Source organism: Schistocerca americana, chromosome 2 (genome assembly GCF_021461395.2).
Source record: "Schistocerca americana isolate TAMUIC-IGC-003095 chromosome 2, iqSchAmer2.1, whole genome shotgun sequence".
NCBI lineage: Eukaryota > Metazoa > Arthropoda > Insecta > Orthoptera > Acrididae > Schistocerca > Schistocerca americana.
In genome coordinates, this window is record NC_060120.1 from 96,443,995 (window position 1) to 96,468,446 (window position 24,452).

The following is a 24,452-nucleotide window of genomic DNA, read 5'->3' on the forward strand; positions in this document are numbered from 1 at the left end:
GAGAGGTCTACTTCCTGTCGAATCTCTGGAACAGTTCTGAAGCGAATACCACGAACTGGTTCCTTCATTTTCGGAATCAAATCAAAGTCACAAGGACTTAAGTCAGGGTAGTATGTTGGATGGTACAGTACTTCCCAGTCCCATCGACCGAACAGAGCAGCCACAGCTTGCCCGCGCATTGTCGTGCAAAATGATGGGTGGGTTGCGCAGAAAGTGTCGCCGCTTCTTTCGCAAAGCTGGTCGCAGGTGATGCTCCAGAAACGAACAATAATACTGTGCATTGACGGTTTGCCGTGGGAGAATATAATGCGTTAGGATAACACCATCACAGTCGTACACGAAAATCACCATAACTTTAGACCGCTCCATTCGCACCATCAACAGAACAGGCTCTACTAACGGTATACTACGCTGGCAACGGGTGCAACACAACGCTGGTGACTACTTTGAAGGACAGTTACAGGTGCAAACATGTATTTTGTAACGGTTGTGAATAAATAGTTGCCACTATTTAAGTTCCAACCCTCGTATATATGTGGTATCTGCTCTTTTGGACATGTCTGAAAGAACAGAGACCAATTTCATCCAGCAGCCACTATGAATCAAGACACAAAGGAATTAAAGATATTATCTGCCAGTGGACTTTGATTTATATCAATGGGGCAAGTTGAAAATTTGCGCCAGACCAGGATTCGAATCTGAGTCATCTGTTTACCAGGTAGATTCTCTGACCACAATGCCATCCAGACACAGTGGTCATCACAAGTGGATAACTATCCTACCACACCACCAGACACCACATATATATAATGAAGGTGAGAACGACTAATGACCCATTCAGTGCACGTACATACTAAGCTCTAACTCTTGTGGGAATCGGCGAAATGCCACGAGTAATGAGGATAATGGAAAAGGGGCACTACGTTAGTAGTGCGTGGAAAGGTTGAAAATTTCGGTCTGACGGGAGGCATACTACTGTAGTCCATGCAGTTGAGATGACCACTTTGTCCATATTGCATGTTTTTGTTTACATGTTAGTGTGCGGTGCTACGTCGCTATCTTCCTTTACGCTATGAGCTGCAGTGACCTCCATGTGACTATAAAGATCACAGTTCAAGCGGAACATGCACGATCTCGAGAAAACAAAGTGGAACATTTCGTATGTTGTGAACTTCATCTCGCACCTGAAGATGTTGTAGGAATTCACTTCTCCATCACGTGCAGCGTCGTGTACATTAGACTGCAGACCAAAGAAGTGTGCGCTGATTTTGTGCAATGTTTCACCCAGTGACTAAATTCAAACACCTCAATCGTCTTGTTGTAGCTGTTTATGGTACCGCAACATGTGATCATATCCATTTTTCGACTTTCACGCCGCAGAAAAACGGCTGACCTTAGCGAACATCCACGTCTTAAATGGCGTGCGTGAGAACAAACTTGAACTGACGAAACACGTGCCTTCTTACTTGATGATTGGCGGCCTGCAGGCGATCACAGTGTACGACTGTCAGCCGCACATTTGTGCCGGCTGTGGCCATGAGGGCCACGTTCTGTCGGATTTTTTCCGAAGACGCCTTATTCAGACGCCGGTAGGAGATGTCGCACCAACCGTGGCACGTACAGCACTCCCTGTTCCCTACGCCACTGTTGCGAAGGTGTCAGATGCACCGGCTCAGATTCCTTCCCATCTGCCATCGATGCTGGACACTGCCGGGAGGTGAGTCTTCAGATTCCCTCCCCATCACCTCTGGCGGAAATGACGTCCTCGAGTACCCATCAGAACACGTTAGAGTTGCGATGGACGTCGAATCCGGCGTCAAACCAACCTCTGCCTTCCTTCCGGTTGGGGCAGCGTCGGATGACAGTCTACAACACTCCGATATGGAACAACGCATTCGGAAGCAGAAGGCACCGAGGAAGTGCAAGAAATCTATTCGTACGCCATCTGACGGTTGTCTCCTCAGGTTGACAGCAGAGGATGGCGAATCGACGTTGGAAGACGCATCGATCTCGAAAGATCTGCGTCTGAGCGTGCCTCCTTCCCCATCTAACTCATCAGTTTGTCCCCCACAGCCTGTGACGCCTTTCTTTCCGCTGCTGCGCCCTCTGTAGATCTCTGTAGATTCGCCGTCTCTGGAGGTCGCTTACAAGTAGGGGTGTCCTGATGGTTCTATCCCTGAACAACGCACTTGTGCTACTTCTGTTCCCTGGGAAGAATAAATAGAAGAAGAATTGGAACGGTCTGTGGATACCACAGGTGGGCGCATTCCATCTGTTGTGCTCCCCGCTATCTCATCACAGAGACTGCCACATCTTCGACCATCTTATGTGGTCTGCGCCAGCTGGATGCCACTGGTAGATCAGGTGTGCTGGAACAGACATATCGCCCAGCTATGATCAATGCCAACGCTATCCATGCCCCAAACAAACTGGCTATGCTCCATGATAAACTTGGTGTGGCAGGCTTATACGTGGACTTCTTAAAAGGAAGTGCTTATCGATGGTTTTCTTAAAACCTTTAAGTATATCCCTTTCGTCTTCCATGCTCAGACACTGGTAGCGGTTGGCGATCCTTGTCTGTGAAGAGTTACCTTTTGACGACGTCCAATATCTCCAAGATGCGAAGGGAATGGCTCTCACACTCTCTGGTGTCTGAATTGTTAACATGTACGCATATGGCACCAGGCCCTGATATGGATCATCACTGATGACGAAGGCAGGCAACATGACATCCAATGCAGCAGTGGATGCGCTCTTCATGCCCATTATGCTAGGTTTTATGCTAACCACCCAGGTTCACCAGCAGTCAGAAGAAGTCTCTTGGCCAAAGTTTGACATGGTACCAGGATGCGGCATTGGCACTGGAGGCACCAGTAACAGAAGGCGAAGACCTCGAGCCGCGCGGGATTAGCCGAGCGGTCTGAGGCGCTGCAGTCATGGACTGTGCGGCTGGTTGCGGCGGAGGTTCGAGTCCTCGCTCGGGCATGGGTGTGTGTGTTTGTCCTTAGGATACTTTAGGTTAAGTAGTGTGTAAGCTTAGGGACTGATGACCTTAGCACTTAAGTCCCACAAGATTTCACACACATTTGAACATTTTTTTGAAGTCCTCGATGCTATCTGAGGGTGCCTGACAACAAGTCACCTGGCTTGTGCTGCATCCTCCTCGAATTTTATCGTGCTTTCCGATAACTCTTAGCGCCAAACTGGACTGCTATCGGTGAAGAACTGATGTCAACTGCGGTGAGGGTGCCCAATACCCTAGCCACAAACCCCATGGGAGTCCACACATTAGAGACTATCGCCCTTTGACCTTGCTAAATAGTGGGTCTTACACGCCTTTTAGCAGCACGACTTCAGAGGCCCATCATGTTATGGCCTACGATCAGGCGTCGCAAGGTGGAGAGTGCAACATTTGTATAGTCCACCACTACAGGGATCTGATCTGACTGCTCAAGTTCTACAGTTGCATGTGGCTTTTACATCCTTATGGTTCAGCCATGCGTCTGATCAAATCGATCATTCCTTTCTTACAGCTGTCCTCTCTCATATGGGATACCCATAAACCATTGTCGAGATGATCACGTATCTCCTGCGTGGCGCCACATCCTAGGTGCTGTATAACGGTAGGCTTACACAACCTATCCTGATCAGTCGTTGAGTGCAACAGAGGTGCCCCTGTTGCTCTTGCTGTATGCCTTTGCCCTAGAACCATTGAATGTAGCTAGGTGGACATCGATTTTGCTGCACTGCCTATGCAGACGATTCGGTTCTCTGCCTTCGCAGTGCTATGCGTATCATTACAGACATGTCTAATGCGAGCATTGACCTGCTCAGTGACTCTGATATCTGAAGTTGCCTTAGCATCGACTTCACAGCTGACATGCAGTGCTCTGTGGACATAAAATGCAGACGGCAGCTGCACCGGATCGGGCCTCGACTCGTTGAATATCGCCTCCACTCCCTTGACCTTCTGCAACATGCGTGCTATGTCAACACCTATGTAGCGTCGCGGTTCCCTCACGTGGCACAAACACTTCTGGTCAAGCACACCCTTCCTGGCCGCATGTTAGCCAGGATGTGATCTTCAATGTCTGCTGTGAGTTCCTCACCCTTCCCCAGGCTCGAGGGAGTGTGGGTCTTTCCCATGTTCCAGACAGAGCTCCAGCCGTTTTTTTTTTTTTTGTCAGTTCGCAGTAGACGATGAGGCGGCGTTGCCTGACGTGCCTTATTGCTTGACGCATATGCCCCAGCCTCGTTGGCTCCTCCAGTGACGTTGTCAGACATCCCAGCGCTCTTCTGTGACATCGGAATCTTTTTTCTAGAACACAGACACCTTCCTGCCTCTTTGTCGCCTGTGCGTCTGCTGTCGATGAAGGTGTCTGCACTCAGAGGCAACTAGCCCGCGCCCCAAATACACTGGTGCCCAAAATTAAAGCAACAAACCGCTATTACTCCGTCCTGTATCTAAGTCACGATATAATCTTATCAACTGTCAACAGATGCCCGTGCCATCGTGTTCTGCATGGAAGACGGCATTCCGGTAAACGGACAACTACGCCAGCGATGACATCAGGGCACCTATCAAATGGGGTAGTATTTGTCAGGTAGTCCCACATTCACAATCGCTGTGTACACAGTCACAGACGGTGCAGTATGGCACAAAGAAGACGCCTGCCAGACTCTCTACAGTGTAGGTATAGGGGGAATGGAAGCAGGACGGTCGCAAACTGATGTGGCCCGATTGGCTTAATGTGAATCGTTCTGTTGGTTCTCGGATGTGGCGACAGTTTATACAGACCGGAACTGTATCCCAAAGACTGGAGCAGGGCCGACCACATCAGTAAGAGAGGACCGTTATTTTACTGTAAGAGCACTACGGAACCGACTCGGTTCTGAACGACAACTGGCATCTGACTCTCAACATCCACTGGACGTTATGGATCGAGACAAAACAGAAGGCTTCGGCAGAGTGGTCTTTATTGTTGGGGACTTGCTGTAAGTGTATCTCTGACGCGTCTTCTCAGAAGGGAAGTATAGAGTGGAGTCGTCAACAGGCCATCTAGATGGTCAAACAGTGGGCCAATGTTCTTTTCACTGATGAGTCCAGAATTGGTCTGCACAATCATTCTAGACGAATTTTTATCCGGAGTGAACGAGGAACAAGCATTGTGGAAAGAGACCGATATCGAGGAGGATCCCTAATGGTGTGGGGAGGGATTATGTTGACCACTCGAACACCTCTTCATGAAATTATACAGGTGAATCAGCAAGATTTAACTGCTCTTAAGTACCGTGAGGAGATCTTGGGATCTCATGTGCAGTTGTTGCGAGGTGCTGTAGGCACAGACTCCATGTTGATGGACAATAACGCTCGACCTCATAGAAAAAGGGTGGTTGTCGTTTTCATGGAAACGGAAGATACCGCACTCATGACGTGGCCTGCTTACTCTTCCTATTTGAATCCCATAGAGCATGTCTGGGATGCACTACGGAGACGGACTGCATCACATCAGCATCCACCAACCACTCCTCAAGACTTGCGAGCAGCTCTGCAGGAAGAATGTGGGCGTTATTGCCTCAACATGAGATTGGTGCATCATTCACAGCATGCCTCGTCGTTGTCAGGCGTTTACTGCTGCCAGAGGTGGTCATACCCCGTAGTGAGTACAGTAATCAGTTGTCAGAATGTGTGTGCAAATCTGTTAAGTTGGCAAAAAAACAAGAACATTTTTGTCTACCGTTATCCACACTGCAGTTCTTCATACTTTACATTGTTTCTACTTTACTATTTTCTGTTTATACTGTTTTGTGGCAAAATAAACGCAATACTGTTTCGTGGCAAAATAAACGCAACTTTGCGTTTGTTGCTTTAATTTGGGATACCAGTGTCTGATGCAACAGAAGTACCCGCACTTTGGGCGGAGCAGTATATGGCGGGCGGTGAGCGTCCGTTTCCTTAACACAGCTGCACGCCACGCGTGAAATTCCACCGTTACTGGGAAACAACCGAATCGTTCTCATCTCCTCCCAGTTCACCTCGCCGACTCCCCACTTTGCGTCACGTGTGAGGTGACGGACACGGACGATCATCGCTTTGCATGTGGCCCGGCAGTAGACGCCTGGCGGTTCGTCCAGCGAATTCTGGCATTTCTCACACGTGCTACTCCTGACCGAATAACAACGCAAACGATATTGTTCTCCGATGACTTGTACTACCCGCAGACGAAGACTCACTCTGTGAATTGGTTCCGCAGCCTTGCAGTTCGACATATTTTTTCCACTGGTGAGAAACGTATTCCCGATTTTTGGACTTATGCGAACGAACGACATTGTGCCATTGTCTGTAATCCGAAACATAGGCAATACTGTTCCAACTTCCTATGGAGTTTTTTCTACGAGCCGTCATGCAGTTGGAATGGCCATGAAATGAACAGCTGATCTCATGAACTATTTCTGATTTTTTGATACTACGATCCCCAACGATATTCCCCTTTATTTGGAGAAGACATCTATGGATTTCTCCACGGCTACGGGCGGACTTATATACGGGGAGCTTTATGGACTTCACTCCACAGGTTCGGGCCAAAAAAAGACAGATCATTTTATCTGTGGCATACATTTGTTACCTTCCCGCTCCTCTTCTTTCCATCTACATCTACATGGATACTCTGCAAATCACATTAAGTGCCTGGCAGAGGGTTCATCGAACCACCTTCACAATTCTGTATTATTCCAATCTCGTATAGCGCGCGGAAAGAATGAACACCTATATCTTTCCGTACGAGCTCTGATTTCCCTTATTTTATCGTGGTGATCGTTTCGTCCTATGTAGGTCGGTGTCAACAAAATATTTTCGCATTCGGAGGAGAAAGTTGGTGATTGGAATTTCGTGAGAAGATTCCGTCTCAACGAAAAACGCCTTTCTTTTAATGATTCCTAGCCCAAATCCTGTATCATTTCTGTGACACTCTTCCCCTTATTTCACGATAATACAAAACGTGCTGCCTTTCTTTGAACCTTGTCGATGTACTCCGTCAGTCTCACCTGGTAAGGATCCCACACTGCGCAGCAGTATTCTAAAAGAGGACGGACAAGCGTAGTGCAGGCAGTCTCCTTAGTAGGTCTCTTACATTTTCTAAGTGTCCTGCCAATAAAAAGCAGCCTTTGGTTAGCCTTCTCCACAACATTTTATAAGTGTTCTTTCCAATTTAAGTTGTTCGTAATTGTAATACCTAGGTATTTAGTTGAATTTACAGCTTTTAGATTAGACTGATTTATCGTGTAACCGAAGTTTAACGAGTTCCTTTTAGCACTCATGTGGACGACCACACACTTTTCGTTATTTAGGGTCAACTGCCACTTTTCGCACCATTCAGGTATTTTTCCTAAATCGTTTTCCGGTTTGTTTTGATCTTCTGATGACTCTATTAGTCGATAAACGACAGCGTCATCTGCAAAAAACCGAAGACGGCTGCTCAGATTGTCTCCAAAATCGTTTGTATAGATAAGGAACAGCAAAGGGCCTATAACTCTGCCTTTGGGAATGCCTGAAATCACTTCTGTTTTACTCGATCACTTTCCGTCAATTACTATGAACTGTGACCTCTCTCTGGTCGTGAGGTAGCGTTCTCGCTTCCCACGCCCGGGTTCCCGGGTTCGATTTCCGGCGGGGTCAGGGATTTTCTCTGCCTCGTGATGACTGGGTGTTGTGTGATGTCCTTAGGTTAGTTAGGTTTAAGTAGTTCTAAGTTCTAGGGGACTGATGACCATAGATGTTACGTCCCATAGTGCTCAGAGCCATTTGAACCATTTTGTGACCTCTCTGACAGGAAATAGCAAATCCAGTCACATAACTGAGACGATATTCCATAAGCTCGCAATTTCACTACGAGCCGCTTGTGTGGTGCAGTGTCAAAAGCCTTCCGGAAATCCAGAAATACTGAATCTATCTGAAAACCCTTGTCAATAGCACTCAGCACTTCATGTGAATAAAGAGCTAGTTGTGTTTCACAGGAACGATGTTTTCTAAACCCATGTTGACTGTGTGTCAATAGACCGTTTCCATCGAGGTAATTCATAATGTTCGAATACAATATATGTTCTAAAATCCTGCTGCATATCGACGTTAACGATATGGGCCTGTAATTTAGTGGATTACTCCCGTTGTCTGTTTTAAATACTGGTATGACATGTGCAACTTTCCATCTTCGGGTACGCATCTTTCGTCGAGCGAACGGTTGTATATGATTGTTAAGTATGGAGCTAATGCATCAGCATACTCCGAAAGGAACCTGATTGGTATACAGTCTGGACCTGAAGACTTGCTTTTATTAAGTGATATGAGTTGCTGCATTACTCCACAGTTTAGGCAGAACTGTTGGGCTTGGCTTAGTTATGGGCCAACGCCCGAAATGGTGCACATATTTTTGTTTTTAGGGTCCAAGTGCGGGTCGCAAATAGAGATCTTTTTATAAGTTACGTTATAGTCAGGAAAATGAGGGAGACAAGTTATAATAATAATAAGAAGAAGAAGAAGAAGAAGAAGAAAAAAAAAATGGCGCAGTGGTCAGCGCATCTTCCTAGTAAGCAGGAGAGACGGGCTCGAATCCTGATCCGGCACAAACTTTCAACCCCGCCCATCGATTTAAATCAGTGCTCACTCGCAGCCAATGTCTGTAGTTCCTCTGTATCTTGATTATTACAATTACTGTTCTGCTAACTTACATTTTCGATAGATATGTAGTATCTCTAGCTTTTCTTCATTGGTGTGCATTGCACACACAGACACTTTCAACCCCAGGTACCTGCACCGTTTGCTAGTATAGGAGAGTTAAAGTCAGTTGCGTGTTACGATTCTAATAAAGCCGTGTTTACGTAAACAGTGCACTGTGATACGTATTTGAACAGATCTTAACAGGACGAATTGGATTGGTTCAAATGGCTCTGAGCACTATGGGACTTCTGAGGTCATCAGTCCTCTATAATTTAAAACTACTTAAACCTAACTAACCTAAGGACATCACACACATCCATGCCCGAGGCAGGATCCGAACCTGCGACAGTAGTGGTCGCGCGGTTCCAGACTCTAGCACCTAGAACCGTTCGGCCACATCGGCCGGCGAGGAAGTGGATTATTGAAGAAAAAACGTGAAGTGCTACTTAAAAAAGACATACTGATGTCATACCCTCGTAAAAAACAGAGTTACAAGAAAGGCAGTCAAGCTGTACAACAGTTGCTTGATCTAATTTTTATTTTGCTTGTGGACAAAAAGTTATTTCTAGATAAATGGGACAACTTGTATATGTCAATGTAGAAGCAGTTGCTTTTAGAAATGCCAGAGTACTGGAAGACCAAGGGAGTCACTGAAGTACGGTCAGCGGTTCCGAAGTGCACAGTTTCGGTAGCAAAACCGAGTCACTATCGACAGTTGGTCTGACACGCTGGCATTTCCAATTTGTGTCATAGTGATAGAGCTGCTGCAGTCATCATGCGAACTGGATGAGTCTGTCTGGGCATTTGGCCAGAACGTGCCCGTGTGGAATACTTGGCTAAGCAGACGCAGCAGCGAGGCAGCGAGATAACGCTGGTGCAGCGGGGGACCGTGCAGACTGCGCGCGGTGGAGGCACGCGACTGCCCCGAGGCCACGCCCACCGCCACGGCCACCTGTCCTCTGCCCGTCGCGGCTGCCTGGCCACGCCCTCGCATCGCATGTGTTCTGCCATTTCCAGCCGCGCTCTGGCGCGAGCGCGACTGCGACTTCTGTACCATTGCGAACTCGTGACAGTGCCAGCGTTGAGTAAATGCACGCACTAGCTGGGGCGTGTTTCTACACTACTGGCCATTAAAATTGCTACACCACGAAGATGACGTGCGACAGACGCGAATTTAACCGACAGCAAGAAGATGCTGTGATATGCAAATGATTAGCTTTCCAGAGCATTCACACAAGGTTGGCGCCTGTGGCGACACCTACGACGTGCTGACATGAGGAAAGTTTCCAAACGATTTCTTATACACAAACACCAGTTGACCAGCGTTGCCCGGTGAAACGTTGTTGTGATGCCTCGTGTAAGGAGGAGAAATGCGTACCATCACGTTCCCGACTTTGATAAATGTCGGATTGTAGCCTATCGCGATTGCGGTTTATCGTATCGCGACATTGTTGCTCGCGTTGGTCGAGACCCAATGACTGTTAGCAGAATATGGAATCGGTGGGTTCAGGAGGGTAATACGGAACGCTGTGCTGGATTCCAACGGCCTCGTATCAATAGCAGTCGAGATGACAGGCATCTTATCCGCACGGCTGTAACGGATCCTGCGGCCACGTCTCGATCCCTGAATCAACAGATGGGGACGTTTCCAAGACAACAACCATCTGCACGAACAGTTCGACGACGTTTGCAGCAGCATGGACTGTCAGCTCGGAGACCATGACCGCGGTTACCCTTGACGCTGCCGTCCGGAGTGGCCGTGCGGTTCTAGGCGCTACAGTCTGGAGCCGAGCGACCGCTACGGTCGCAGGTTTGAATCCTGCATCGGGCATGGATGTGTATGATGTCCTTAGGTTAGTTAGGTTTAATTAGTTCGAAGTTCTAGGCGACTGATGACCTCAGAAGTTAAGTCGCATAGTGCTCAGAGCCATTTGAACCAACCCTTGACGCTGCATCACAGACAGGAGCGCCTGCGATGGTGTATTCAACGACGAACCTGGGTGCATGGATGGCAAAACGACATTTTTTCGGATGAATCCAGGTTCTGCTTACAACATCGTCATGGTCGCACCCGTGTTTGGCGACATCGCGGTGAACGCACATTGAAAGATGGGAATCCGTCATCGATATACTGGCGTATCACCCGGCGTGATGATATGGGGTCCCATTAGTTACACGTCTCGGTCACCTCTTGTTCGCATTGACGACACTTTGAACAGTGGACGTTACATTTCAGATGTGTTACGACCCGTGGCTCTAACCTTCATTCGATCCCTGCGAAACCCTACATTTCAGCAGGATAATGCACGACCGCATTTTCCAGGTCCTGTACAGGCCTTTCTGGATACAGAAAATGTTCGACTGCTGCGCTAGCCAGCACATTCTCCAGATCTCTCACCAATTGGATACGTCTGGTCAATGGTCGCCGAGCAACTGGTTCGTCACAATAAGCCAGTCACTACTTTTGATGACCTGTGGTATCGTGTTGAAGCTGCATGGGCAGCTGTACCTGTACACATCATCCAAGCTCTGACTCAATGCCGAGGCGTATCAAGGCCGTTATTAGGGCCAGAGGTGGTTGTTCTGGGTACTGATTACTTAGGATCTATGCACCCAATTTGCGTGAAAATGTAATCACATGTCAATTCTAGTATAATATATTTGCCCAATGAAAACCCGTTTATCATCTGCATTTCTTCTTGGTGTAGCAATTTTAATGGCCAGTAGTGTACTAATTAGAACAAAGTGGGGGTCTAATCCAGTATCATACTAGGATTTTTACTAGGCATGGATATATCTTGCGGGTATGGCAGTACTCTTCATCGACAGATTGCCTAACTTGGAGATGAATGATGCAAAGAACTCGCTAATCATTTTCTGCAGCATTCGTAATGTACGCTATTCAGCTGTCGCGAAGGCGGGTCATTTGCGAAACCAACATTAAATGCTTCAGCTCTTGCATTACGGACCGAGGTGGCGCATCCGGAACGACGACGGTTCAAATCCGCGTCCAGTCGTCCAGGTTTAGGTTTTCCGTGATATTCCTAAATCGCTCCAGGCAAATGCCGAGATGGTTCCTTCGAAAGGGCACGGCGGATTTCCGTCCCCTTCCTTGAAACATTCCGAGCTTGTGCGCCGTCTCTAATGACCTCGATGTCGACGGGACGTGGAACCGTCGTCTTCCCTCCTTCCTACATCTTGTATTTGCCTACAGCTGACCTCGTGTCAGACCTAGTATCAGACGGATGCCATAGTTCTTGACTTCCGGAAAGCGTTTGACTCGGTGCCCCGCTGCAGACTCCTAACTAAGGTACGAGCATATGGGACTGGTTCCCAAGTATATGAGTGACTCGAAGACTTCTTAAGTAATAGAACCCAGTACGTTGTCCTCGATGGTGAGTGTTCATCGGAGGTGAGGGTATCATCTGGAGTGCCCCAGGGAAGTGTGGTAGGTCCGCTGTTGTTTTCTATCTACATAAATGATCTTTTGGATAGGGTGGATAGCAATGTGCGGCTGTTTGCTGATGATGCTGTGGTGTACAGGAAGGTGTCTCCGTTGAGTGACTGTAGGAGGATACAAGATTACTTGGACAGGATTTGTGATTGGTGTAAAGAATGGCAACTAACTTTAAATATAGATAAATGTAAATGAATGCAGATGAATAGGAAAAAGAATCCCGTAATGTTTGACTACTCCATTAGTAGTGTAGCGCTTGACGCAGTCACGTCGATTAAATATTTGGGCGTAACGTTGCAGAGCGATATGAAGTGGGTCAAGCATGTAATGGCAGTTGTGGGGAAGGCGGATAGTCGTCTTCGGTTCATTGGTTGAATTTTGGGAAGATGTGGTTCATCTGTAAAGGAGACCGCTTATAAAACACTAATACGACCTATTCTTGAGTACTGCTCGAGCGTTGGGGATCCCTATCAGGTCGAATTGAGGGAGGACATAGAAGCAATTCAGAGGCGGGCTGCTAGATTTGTTACTGGTAGGTTTGATCATCACGCGAGTGTTACGGAAATGCTTCAGGAACTCGGGTGGGAGTCTCTAGAGGAAAGGAGGCGTTCTTTTCGTGAATCGCTACTGAGGAAATTTAGAGAACCGGCATTTGAGGCTGACTGCAGTACAATTTACTGCCGCCAACTTACATTTCGCGGAAAGACCACAAAGATGAGATAAGAGAGATTAGGGCTCGTACAGAGGCATATAGGCAGTCATTTTACCCTCGTTCTGTTTGGGAGTGGAACAGGGAGAGAAGATGCTAGTTGTGGTACGAGGTACCCTCCGCCACGCACCGTATGGTGGATTGCGGAGTATGTATGCAGATGTAGATGTAGATGTAGTTCGCTATGGTTGAATACAAATGGCATCGTCGGAGGTTCGAGTCCTCCCTCGGGCATGGGTGCGTATGTTGTCCTTAGCGTAAGTTTGTTTAAGTTAGATTAAGTAGTATGTACGCCTAGAGGAATTTGTGGCGGGCCGTATCAAACCAACCAGAAGACCGATGACCCCCCCCCCCCCCAAAAAAAAAGCTTAGGGATCGATGACCTCAGCAGTTTGGTCACACAAGAACTTACCATAACCACAAATGATATCGAAATTATGACGATACGTAAGCATACTGGACAAAACGTTAATCATTATCAGGAGCCCGCATAACATCTTCTTTCGCTAGTAATTTAAGGCATTCTGTAAGGCATGACCTCTGCAACTATTCTGGTTAACCAAGTTATGTAATAAATTGCAGAAAACCATCAAAGTTACAATATTAATTTCCTTTGTTACTTTATAACTAGTTTTGAGCCTAAGCTCATTATCAAATCGTCCAATAAGCTGTTGGATAAGGTACATTATGACAGCCACATAAATGTACATTGTAGCTAAATACATCTTACGTACAAAGCAGTAAAATGCATCTTTAGTATAAAGCAGTACACGGCTGAACTTCATTCACCTAATACTGGTTCAGGACGTATGGGGGAAGGAGGAGGTGGACAGCGAGAGGAGGAGCAGTAGATGGACAGTTAAAGGGTAGAGGAGGAGATTGACAAAGAGAGGGTGAAGATGGGATGGACATAGAAAGGGAAGAGGAAGAAATGGGCAGCGAAGGAGGGTAGTAGCAGATGGGTAGACAGAGGAGCAGGAAGAGGTTGACAGAGTATGGGGGGTGGAGCAGGTCGACAGAGAGAAAAGGAAAAGAAGGAATTGGACAGAGAGGAGGGCAGAGGAGATGGACAGAGAGAGAGCGAGAGGAGGAAATGGACTAATAGAACTGGAATAAATACATAGCAGGTCATCGCCTGGTACTCAGTTAGTGTAAGGTAAGTTTTGTAACTAGTGTACTCGGAACTGACGTAATCTCATCGTCACAATAAAATTCGGTATCGTACTTTCTCTTATTACTATACATGAACCAGACCATGTATTTTAGGCAAGCGACCCACTGTCCAGTGTCTGGGGCGTCTGAACAGGCTCGTTTCTGGACTGTTGTTAGGGATGATCTAGGAAAGCTCAGCTCGAAGTCGTGGTACAGACATTGTTCACAGTACTTGGACAGTTGAAGAGCAGTCAATCTTACAGTGAAGCATCGTTAGCTAACGAACGACATCTACCCTTTCCAGTATTGAGCACGCTTGTTCTGCTACCGTAGAGCACTGCAGAGGGACTTCCCGTTCACGGTACGATACTGTTGCCTGGGGATTTCCCTGGATTCGACGACGCAGTCGTATTAAGGCTCGACGGGGCTAGCGCTCCCCTGCCAGTTCCACTATTGCTTATCTCCTCTTAGTCCAGCTCTCTCTTAATTAAACGCGAATCCCAAATGGCGTCCGAGAGAGAGCCATGAGTGTCTTCGTAAAACGCGCAGTCACGCAAATGTCTAGTGTGTTCTAATTAGAAAAAAATTACCAGGAAAAGTTTGAGCCGGAAGGGAAACATGAATTGCGCCCCAAGTCACCGAACGAATCCGTAAAAAGGTTTTAAAAAGTATTTGCAAAAACTTCTCCATTAACTGAAAAATTGAGCATTGGTTCTCCATCATCCTCTCCCCCCCCCCCCCCCTCCCCGCCTCCCGGGAAAAGGTCAATGCGAGAGACTGATTTACATTATGCTGGGGATAAAAAGAAAATGCGGCGACTTTAATCTCTTCGAACCAAGCATGGATTGTGGGAATAACTCATGGAGTACTGTCGATACAATTCCGACACTTCCGTGCGATAAATCAAGTTTACTGGTTAATCATTTGTAAAGACGTGCTTGCTAGGCCGAGACTCAAGGCGGGATGGCTGTATTACGCGAGTGGTACTCCTGTAGGCTGAGCCATCCCCACACACCTGGCGAATCGAGTCAAAACTTTAACTTGTTAGTATTTCCTTTGCATGATTTTCGAATTTCTTTGAGGCATCGCACTGTTAGACTGCAGTTCGAGGATGCATCGCACAGCACGAAGTTAAGACTTAACCACGGCTTCAGGAAGAGGCTATGGAAACGAGCCTCGAATCAGACTTCTTGAAAGCAAAAGTCAAAGTTGTCAATCACCAACGACAGTTAACGCCTACGGCTAAGGACATTTGACTAGATGCAACTATGAAACGAGAAGTAAGAACATTCGAAACTGCTGAGCGTTATTGGAATTTTTTTGAAACACGAATCACATAGGTCAGTCATTGTTGCACTGTTTATAAGATCATGGGAATAAAGCACATATAACTGCACATTGCATGCTTTTGCCCTGACACTCGATCCGACAATGGTCACTTTGCGTCTTGTTGCCTGGACCCAGTGATAGTCACCAATATCTGGTCTGCGAGGGGAGAAGGGTCGATGACGTAAAGTTTCTCATTCCCAGAGTTATTGGTCTCCAGACACTGCATTAAGGACTTGCGTTAAACTGCAAATATTTTGGCAAGAGTGGATATAGAGGACATGGCGATGTTAAGCATAACGGTGTTCTCGGAATCCTTTGAGAAGAGTTAGTCTTTGTATCGGCAACAGCTTTCGCCCTCTTCTTGTGTATCTTCGCAATCGGCAACACAAACATGACGCTGCACTCTACATACTCTCATTACAGTCACGGACAGTAAACAGGTACACTTAATGAGCATGGCTGAAAGATTAGTGATAAACAATTCTCAATGTAGGAAAAGAAAGAAGTGGCGACTGGATATATTGTACCCCTCCGTGTTTCTGAGCTAACAATAACACAGGATCTCATTGCAGTTCTTCTCTATGTATTGCTGTGCCATCTTTAAAAAAAACTTAAAATGCTAAAATAAACGACGTTTCGGTCGTCTTGCAGTGAGCTTCCTCAGGGCGTAGTATTTTAGCATTTTAAGTATTTTATAAGATTAAATGACCGCGTAGCCAGGAAGTTTTTTCTGTGATTGACACTGGATCATGTGTATTTATAATAGCACAGGACTTCACTTTCTTGCCATATCTGTTGGTCTGTGTTGACCCTAATGTTTTAATCGAGATGAAAACAGAATGCCTCTTGCTTATTGAACTCATGATTAGGACGCATTAGTACGTGCGTCAGATCGTGGACATTGACCTATTGAGTGGTGATTGCTCAGAAAGACCACTCACTGTAGAAACTGTTGTGCTGTCTTATTAAATACGTTCGCTTCGAAGCCAAAAGCGAAATTAACTGCTTGTCACCTGTAGTTTGGTGGGATTTTGTTGTGTGTAAGAAAACACGGTATTTATTGATGCTGTTACCATAAATAACAGCCGGTGGCTATAATTCACATGTACCATTGTTAGACACATATGAAATCAGTTGTTCTTTGCCGTCGGGTGCCTTACGTGACAGCACAGAGCCTATCCCGAGTAGCGGAACATCTATTGGCGTAAATGTATCCAGTCACGGAGAAGACTTCACACACTTTTTTTAGCTTCAATAACTCCCTTCGCAAAGGATATTATCCTTCAATATGAGCTGATGAGAGTTCAGAACATTTTTTGTCAGTGTATGGCAGAGGTATCGAAAGCTCTTATGAAAAGGACAGCGTTTAATTTTACCCACTAAGTTTATTACATGGCTTTCTTAAATTTCGGATGTGTTGCTCCTGGATGGACCCAGTGACGATCATGACGTCATCTAGATGTTCACAGCCTGTGGTAGTCCCTGTATAAGCCACTCTAAGTATTCTTGTAACATTGTGGAAGTACTTCCACATAAAAAGGTAGTCTAATATATTGATTAATATAAAAAGTTTTGATTCTACTTCTATGGGTAATTACAGATAAGCGTCAGCTAAATATAAATCCTAGACAAGAACTACCTCCATGATAATTTTGCCAGCGACGTGGAATTCTATAAACATTTCAATTCGATGGAGTGCTGGTGGGTGCTTTACGTTCCACTGCAACGGTACATGCTAGCGTTTTAATTTACTTTCTTTTTTGTTCACGAAAATATTAGTGCACATATGCCTCTATAAGAGTCCTAACTATAGTAGATGAGGCAAAATGTCAGCTTTAGAGTGCAGCACTGGTAACAGCAAATGACCAACTTACATCAAATGAGAAAATTATGGAAAAGTGTAGTGCAGATTCAAAGACACAAGAGTCTGGTGAACCGACAATGGAGAAAAGAGCAGCAACCCATCACGAAATCAGTCATTTTATTACAGCAGCTCTAGATTTAAAATGTTACTTAGTCATGTTCAGTGCATATAACAACAGCTGATGTTAGCCCAAAGCATGCTAGATTTCTGTATGCTCTACATCAACCAATGTTGTTTACTACGTGGCGTTTCGGATTAATGTCATCTGTTTATATGCGCTGAAGATGACTGTGTAGTAATCAAAATCTAGAGTTGTTGTTGTTGTTGTCTTCAGTCCTGAGACTGGTTTGATGCAATTCTCCATGCTATTCTATCCTGTGCAAGCTTCTTCATCTCCCAGTACCTACTGCATCCTACATCCTTCTGAATCTGCTTAGTGTATTCATCTCTTGGTCTCCCTCTACGATTTTTACCCTCCACGCTGCCCTCCAATACTAAATTGGTGATCCCTCGATGTCTCAGAACATGTCCTACCAATCGATCCCTCCTTCTAGTCAAATTGTGCCACAAGCTCCTCTGCTCCCCAATTCTATTCAATACCTCCTCATTACTTATGTGATCTACCCATCTAATCTTCAACGTTCTTCTGTAGCACCACATTTCGAAAGCTTCTATTCTCTTCTTGTCTAAACTATTTATCGTCCACGTTTCACTTCCATACATGGCTACACTCCATACAAATACTTTCAGAAACGATTTCCTGACATTTAAATCTATACTCGATGTTGACGAATTTTTCTTCTTCAGAAACGCTTTCCTTGCCATTGGCAGTCTACATTTTATATCCCCTCTACTTCGACCATCATCAGTTATTTTGCTCCCCAAATAGCAAAACTCCTTTACTACTTTAAGTGTTCATTTCCTAATCTAATTCCCTCAGCATCACTCGACTTAACTCGACTACGTTCCATTATGCTCGTTTTGCTTTTGTTGATGTTCATCTTATACCCTCCTTTCAAGACACTTTCCATTCCGTTCAGCTACTCTTCCAAGTTCTTTGATGTCTCTGACAGAATTACAATGTCATCGGTGAACCTCAAAGTTTTTATTTCTTTTCCATGGATTTTAATACCTACTCCGAACTTTTCTTTTGTTTCCTTTATTGCTTGCTCAATATACAGATTGAATAACATCGTGGATAGGCTACAACCCTGTCTCACTCCCTTCCCAACCACTGCTTCCCTTTCACGTCCCTCGACTCTTATAACTGCCATCTGGTTTCTGTACAAATTGTAAATAGCCTTTCGCTCCCTGTATTTTACCCTTGCCACCTTCAGAATTTGAAAGCGAGTATTCCAATCAACATTGTCAAAAGCTTTCTCTAAGTCTACAAATGCTAGAAACGTAGTTTTGCCTTTTCTTAATCTTTCTTCTAAGATAAGTCGTAGGATCACTATTGCCTCACGTGTTCCAACATTTGTACGGAATCCAAACTGATCGTCCCCGAGGTCGGCTTCTATCAGTTTCTCCATTCGTCTGTAAAGAATTCACGTTAGTATTTTGCAGCTGTGACTTATTAAACTGATAGTTCGGTAATTTTCACATCTGTCAACACCTGCTTTCTTTGGGATTGGAATTATTATATTCTTCTTGAAGTCTGAGGGTATTTCGCCTGTCTCATACATCTTGCTCACCAGATGGTAGAGTTCTGTCAGGACTGACTCTCCCAAGGCTGTCAGTAGTTCTAATGGAATGTTGTTTACTCCGGGGGCCTTGTTTCGATTCAGGTCTTTCAGTGCTCTGTCAAACGCTTCACGCAGTATCATATCTCCCATTTCATCTTCATCTACATCCTCTTCCATTTCCATAATATTGTCCTCAAGTACGTTGCCCTTGTATAGACCCTATATATACTCCTTCCACCTTTCTGCTGTCCCTTCTTTGCTTAGAACTGGGTTTCCATCAAAGCTCTTGATATTCATGCAAGTGGTTCTCCTTTCTCCAAATGTCTCTTTAATTTTCCTGTAATCAGTATCTATTTTACCCCTAGTGAGATAAGCCTCTATATCCTTACATTTGTCCTCTAGCCATGTCTGCTTAGCCATTTTGCACTTCCTGTCGATCTCATTTTTGAGACGTTTGTATTCCTTTTTGCCTGCTTCATTTACTGCATTTTTATATTTTCTCCCTTCATCAATTAAACTCAATATTTCTTATGTTACCCAAGGATTTCTACCAGCCCTCGTCTTTTTACCTATTTGATCCTCTGCTGCCTTCACTATTTCATTCCTCAAAGCTACCCATTCTTCTTCTATTGTATTTCTTTCCCCCATTCCTGTCAATTGTTCCCTTATGCTCTCCATGAAACTCTGTACAACCTCTGGTTTAGTCAGTTTATCCAGGTTCCATCTCCTTAAATTCCTAACTTTTTGCAGTTTCTTCAGTTTTAATCTACAGTTCATAACCAATAGATTGTGGTCAGAGTCCACATCTGCCCCTGGAAATGTCTTCCAATTTTAAACCTGTTTCCTAAATCTCTGTCTTACCATTATATAATCTATCTGATACCTTCCAGTATCTCCAGGGTTCTTCCATGTATACAACCTTCTTTCACGATTCTTGAACCAAGTGTTAGCTATGATTAAGTTATGCTCTGCGCAAAATTCTACCAGACGGCCTCCTCTTTCATTTCTTAGCCCCAATCCATATTCAACTACTATGTTTCCTTCTCTCCCTTTTCCTACTGACGAATTCCAGTCACCCATGACTATTAAATTTTCGTCTCCCTTCACTACCTGAATAATTTCTTTTATCTCATCATACATTTCATCAATTTCTTCATCATCTGCAGAGCTAGTTGGCATATAAACTTGTACTACTGTAGTAGGAGTGGGCTTCATGTCTATCTTGGCCACAATAATGCGTTCACTATGCTATTTGTAGTAGCTTACCCGCACTCCTATTTTTTTATTCTTTATTAAACCTACACCTGCATTACCCCTATTTTCTTTTGTATTTATAACCTTGTATTCACCTGACCAGAAGTCTTGTTCCTCCTGCCACCGAACTTCAGTAATTCCCACTATATATAACTTTAACCTATCCATTTCCCTTTTTAAATTTTCTAACCTACCTGCCCGATTAAGGGATCTGACATTCCACACTCCGATCCGTAGAACGCCAGTTTTCTTTCTCCTGATAACGACGTCCTCTTGAGTAGTCCCCTCCAGGAGATCCGAATGGGGGGCTATTTTACCTCCGGAATATTTTACACAAGAGGACGCCATCATCATTTAATCATACAGTAAAGCTGCATGCCCTCGGGAAAAATTACGGTTGTAGTTTCCCCTTGCTTTCAGCCGTTCGCAGTACCAGAACAGCAAGGCCATTTTGGTTAGTGTTACAAGGCCAGATCAGTCAATCATCCAGACTGTTGCCCCTGCAACTACTGAAAAGGCTGCTGCCCCTCTTCAGGAACCACGCGTTTGTCTGGCCTCTCAACAGATACCCCTCCGTTGTGGTTGCACCTACGGTACGGCTATCTGTATCGTTGAGGCACGCAAGCCTCCCCACCAACGGCAAGGTCGATGGTTCATGGGGGGAGGAAAAATCTAGAGCTGCTGTAATAAAACGATGGATTTCGCGATCGATTGCTGTTCTTTTCTCCGTTATCTATATTCACTGGTCGGTGCACACAGCGGGTTCACAAGGATTCCACTCTGATTCCTCTTGTGAATGTTGCTAACCTGTTTGGGTTTGTCACAAGAACAGATTAAACATAAAGATAACTCAGAATAAAGCAAGAGAGAGTAGAATTCTTACAAAACGTGTAAACGTTTTTTTCGAATACTGTTCGCGAGTGGACAGGAAAGGAACAGATTAATACCGTTACGAACGTACGTCATTTAATAAAAACCTGCTTCATATAGACGCTTTATTCTGAGATCACATAAGAAGAAAAGCTTTTTAAATTTGGTTCTACGAGGGGCGTTCCATAAGCAGTGCAACACATTTTTTTAGCAGTTTAGTTTTATTCTGGATTCCAATACACTCATTCCTATAACCATATTATTGCCTACTCTTTAGGCTTCAAAACCCTGTTTTTCAACATAATCTCCTTTCAATACGACGGCCTCAATCCACCTTACATGGTATCACTCTACTGGTCGCACCGAGCGAGGTGGCGCAGTGGTTAGACACTGGACACGCATTCGGGAGGACGACGGTTCAATCCCGCGTCCGGCCATCCTGATTTAGGTTTTCCGTGATTTCCCCAAAATCGCTCCAGGCAAATGCCGGGATGGTTCCTTTCAAAGGGCACGGCCGACTTCCTTCCCCGTCCTTCCCTAATCTGATGAGACCGATGACCTCGCTGTCTGGTCTCCTTCCCCAAAACAACCAACCAACCATCTACTGGTCGACGTCGGAGCCAAAGTCCCGCTGCATCAATAACCAACCTCCCCATCATTCACGTACTGCTTCCCGCGGAGTGCATCCTTCATTGGGCCAAACAGATGGAAGTCGGAATGTCCGATATCCGGACTGTAGAATGGCGAGGAAGAAAAGTTCAGTGCAGTTTTGTGGGCTCCTCTTGGGTGCACCACCAACAGAGACGTCCAGTTGTGCAGCTAGGTATTTGTGATGCGTCGATCACCTCGAATGAGAGTGTCCGCACGTTTCAACGTTGTGGGAATCACAGCTGTGTGAGGCACGCCGGCTCGTGGGAGATCGGACAGGTTTGCGTCACCTTGTTGCGATTATGACAGACGCCTCATCCGACGATTCACCGTGTTTTTGTTCGGTGGTTTGGTTTACCGTCAGAAGAAACTCAATGTCAGGCATTCTGAAGGCTACGTGTAGCGCTGTCACCAATCAGAACTTCATGAAACTATGGGGGCTGAAGCGGAAATATTCCACGTGTCCCACAATAAATTCCTCATTTCGCAAACGAAACTGGCCGAAAAAAAAATTTTGCATTCCATACTGAACGCCCCTCGTTCATAAGATTGCTGTAAAGTAGATGGGTAGATCAGATAACAAATGATTCAAATTGGGGAGAAAGGAGGTTTAAGCCACAACTTGAATGCAACAGGTCAGTCGTGGGATGCATCCTGAGGCCCTAAGGAGTAGCTAATTTGGCAAAGGAAGACAGTGTAGGGAGTGAAAACTGTTGAAGGAGACTGGGGCATGATCACAGAATGCAGGTACAAAAGGATGGGGGATGCAGTGGTTATGCAGGGCTTTGCTCAGGAGTGATTCATGAAATTGGTCCTCAGAGCGATGACCACAACGCCACCATTTAACTTCTGGGGTCTGAGGTTTTGTGAATGAAATGGGGGCGCTTGGGCTGCATACGTACTTGGCGAGGTCCGCGCGGTACTTCCTCTTGGTGGGCGCGGCAGGCGCCATGCGCTCCAGGTCGGCCTTGACGCGCCAGCAGCAGCGTGCCGTCAGAGCGAACAGCACCACGTTCACCAGCAGCTGCGCGCCCACCGGCGCCGAGAACACCTCCAGGTACTCCGTCCTGCCCTCTGCGGACACACACGCCATCCGTCACGTAGGCTCAGAAATGGTAACACGTGCTTCAGATGGCAAACAGTATGACATGGCAGTATTACGTTCCTTAAATTTATCCACGCTGTATGGGATTGGTTGAGGTCACCTGATGAGGGCAGCGTGCTGCCGAAACATGCGGTGCTAATACATACACTACTGGCCATTAAAATTGCTACACCAAGAAGAAATGCAGATGATAAACGGGTATTCATTGGACAAATATACACTCCTGGAAATTGAAATAAGAACACCGTGAATTCATTGTCCCAGGAAGGGGAAACTTTATTGACACATTCCTGGGGTCAGATACATCACATGATCACACTGACAGAACCACAGGCACATAGACACAGGCAACAGAGCATGCACAATGTCGGCACTAGTACAGTGTATATCCACCTTTCGCAGCAATGCAGGCTGCTATTCTCCCATGGAGACGATCGTAGAGATGCTGCATGTAGTCCTGTGGAACGGCTTGCCATGCCATTTCCACCTGGCGCCTCAGTTGGACCAGCGTTCGTGCTGGACGTGCAGACCGCGTGAGACGACGCTTCATCCAGTCCCAAACATGCTCAATGGGGGACAGATCCGGAGATCCTGCTGGCCAGGGTAGTTGACTTACACCTTCTAGAGCACGTTGGGTGGCACGGGATACATGCGGACGTGCATTGTCCTGTTGGAACAGCAAGTTCCCTTGCCGGTCTAGGAATGGTAGAACGATGGGTTCGGTGACGGTTTGGATGTACCGTGCACTACTCAGTGTCCCCTCGACGATCACCAGTGGTGCACGGCCAGTGTAGGAGATCGCTCCCCACACCATGATGCCGGGTGTTGGCCCTGTGTGCCTCGGCCGTATGCAGTCCTGATTGTGGCGCTCACCTGCACGGCGCCAAACACGCATACGACCATCATTGGCACCAAGGCAGAAGCGACTCTCATCGCTGAAGACGACACGTCTCCATTCGTCCCTCCATTCACGCCTGTCGCGACACCACTGGAGGCGGGCTGCACGATGTTGGGGCGTGAGCGGAAGACGGCCTAACGGTGTGCGGGACCGTAGCCCAGCTTCATGGAGACAGTTGCGAATGGTCCTCGCCGATACCCCAGGAGCAACAGTGTCCCTAATTTGCTGGGAAGTGGCGGTGCGGTCCCCTACGACACTGCGTAGGATCCTACGGTCTTGGCGTGCATCCGTGCGTCGCTGCGGTCCGGTCCCAGGTCGACGGGCACGTGCACCTTCCGCCGACCACTGGCGACAACATCGATGTACTGTGGAGACCTCACGCCCCACGTGTTGAGCAATTCGGCGGTACGTCCACCCGGCCTCCCGCATGCCCACTATACGCCCTCGCTCAAAGTCCGTCAACTGCAAATACGGTTCACGTCCACGCTGTCGCGGCATGCTACCAGTGTTAAAGACTGCGATGGAGCTCCGTATGCCACGGCAAACTGGCTGACACTGACGGCGGCGGTGCACAAATGCTGCGCATTCGACGGCCAACACCGCGGTTCCTGGTGTGTCCGCTGCGCCGTGCGTGTGATCATTGCTTGTACAGCCCTCTCGCAGTGTCCGGAGCAAGTATGGTGGGTCTGACACACCGGTGTCAATGTGTTCTTTTTTCCATTTCCAGGAGTCTATTATACTAGAACTGACATGTGATTACGTTTTCAC

At 46.3% G+C, this 24,452-nt stretch overlaps 1 protein-coding gene across 1 annotated transcript in view; it reads right to left on the reverse strand.

Annotated features, from left to right (window-relative positions):
* Nucleotides 1–24,452, reverse strand: part of LOC124592796 — a 687,654-nt gene that overhangs the window by 130,093 nt on the left and 533,109 nt on the right. The window contains exon 6 of the mRNA XM_047131870.1: nucleotides 22,584–22,755. Within this exon, the coding sequence (XP_046987826.1) occupies nucleotides 22,584–22,755 (172 nt within the window). The remainder of the gene's footprint in view (nucleotides 1–22,583; nucleotides 22,756–24,452) is intronic.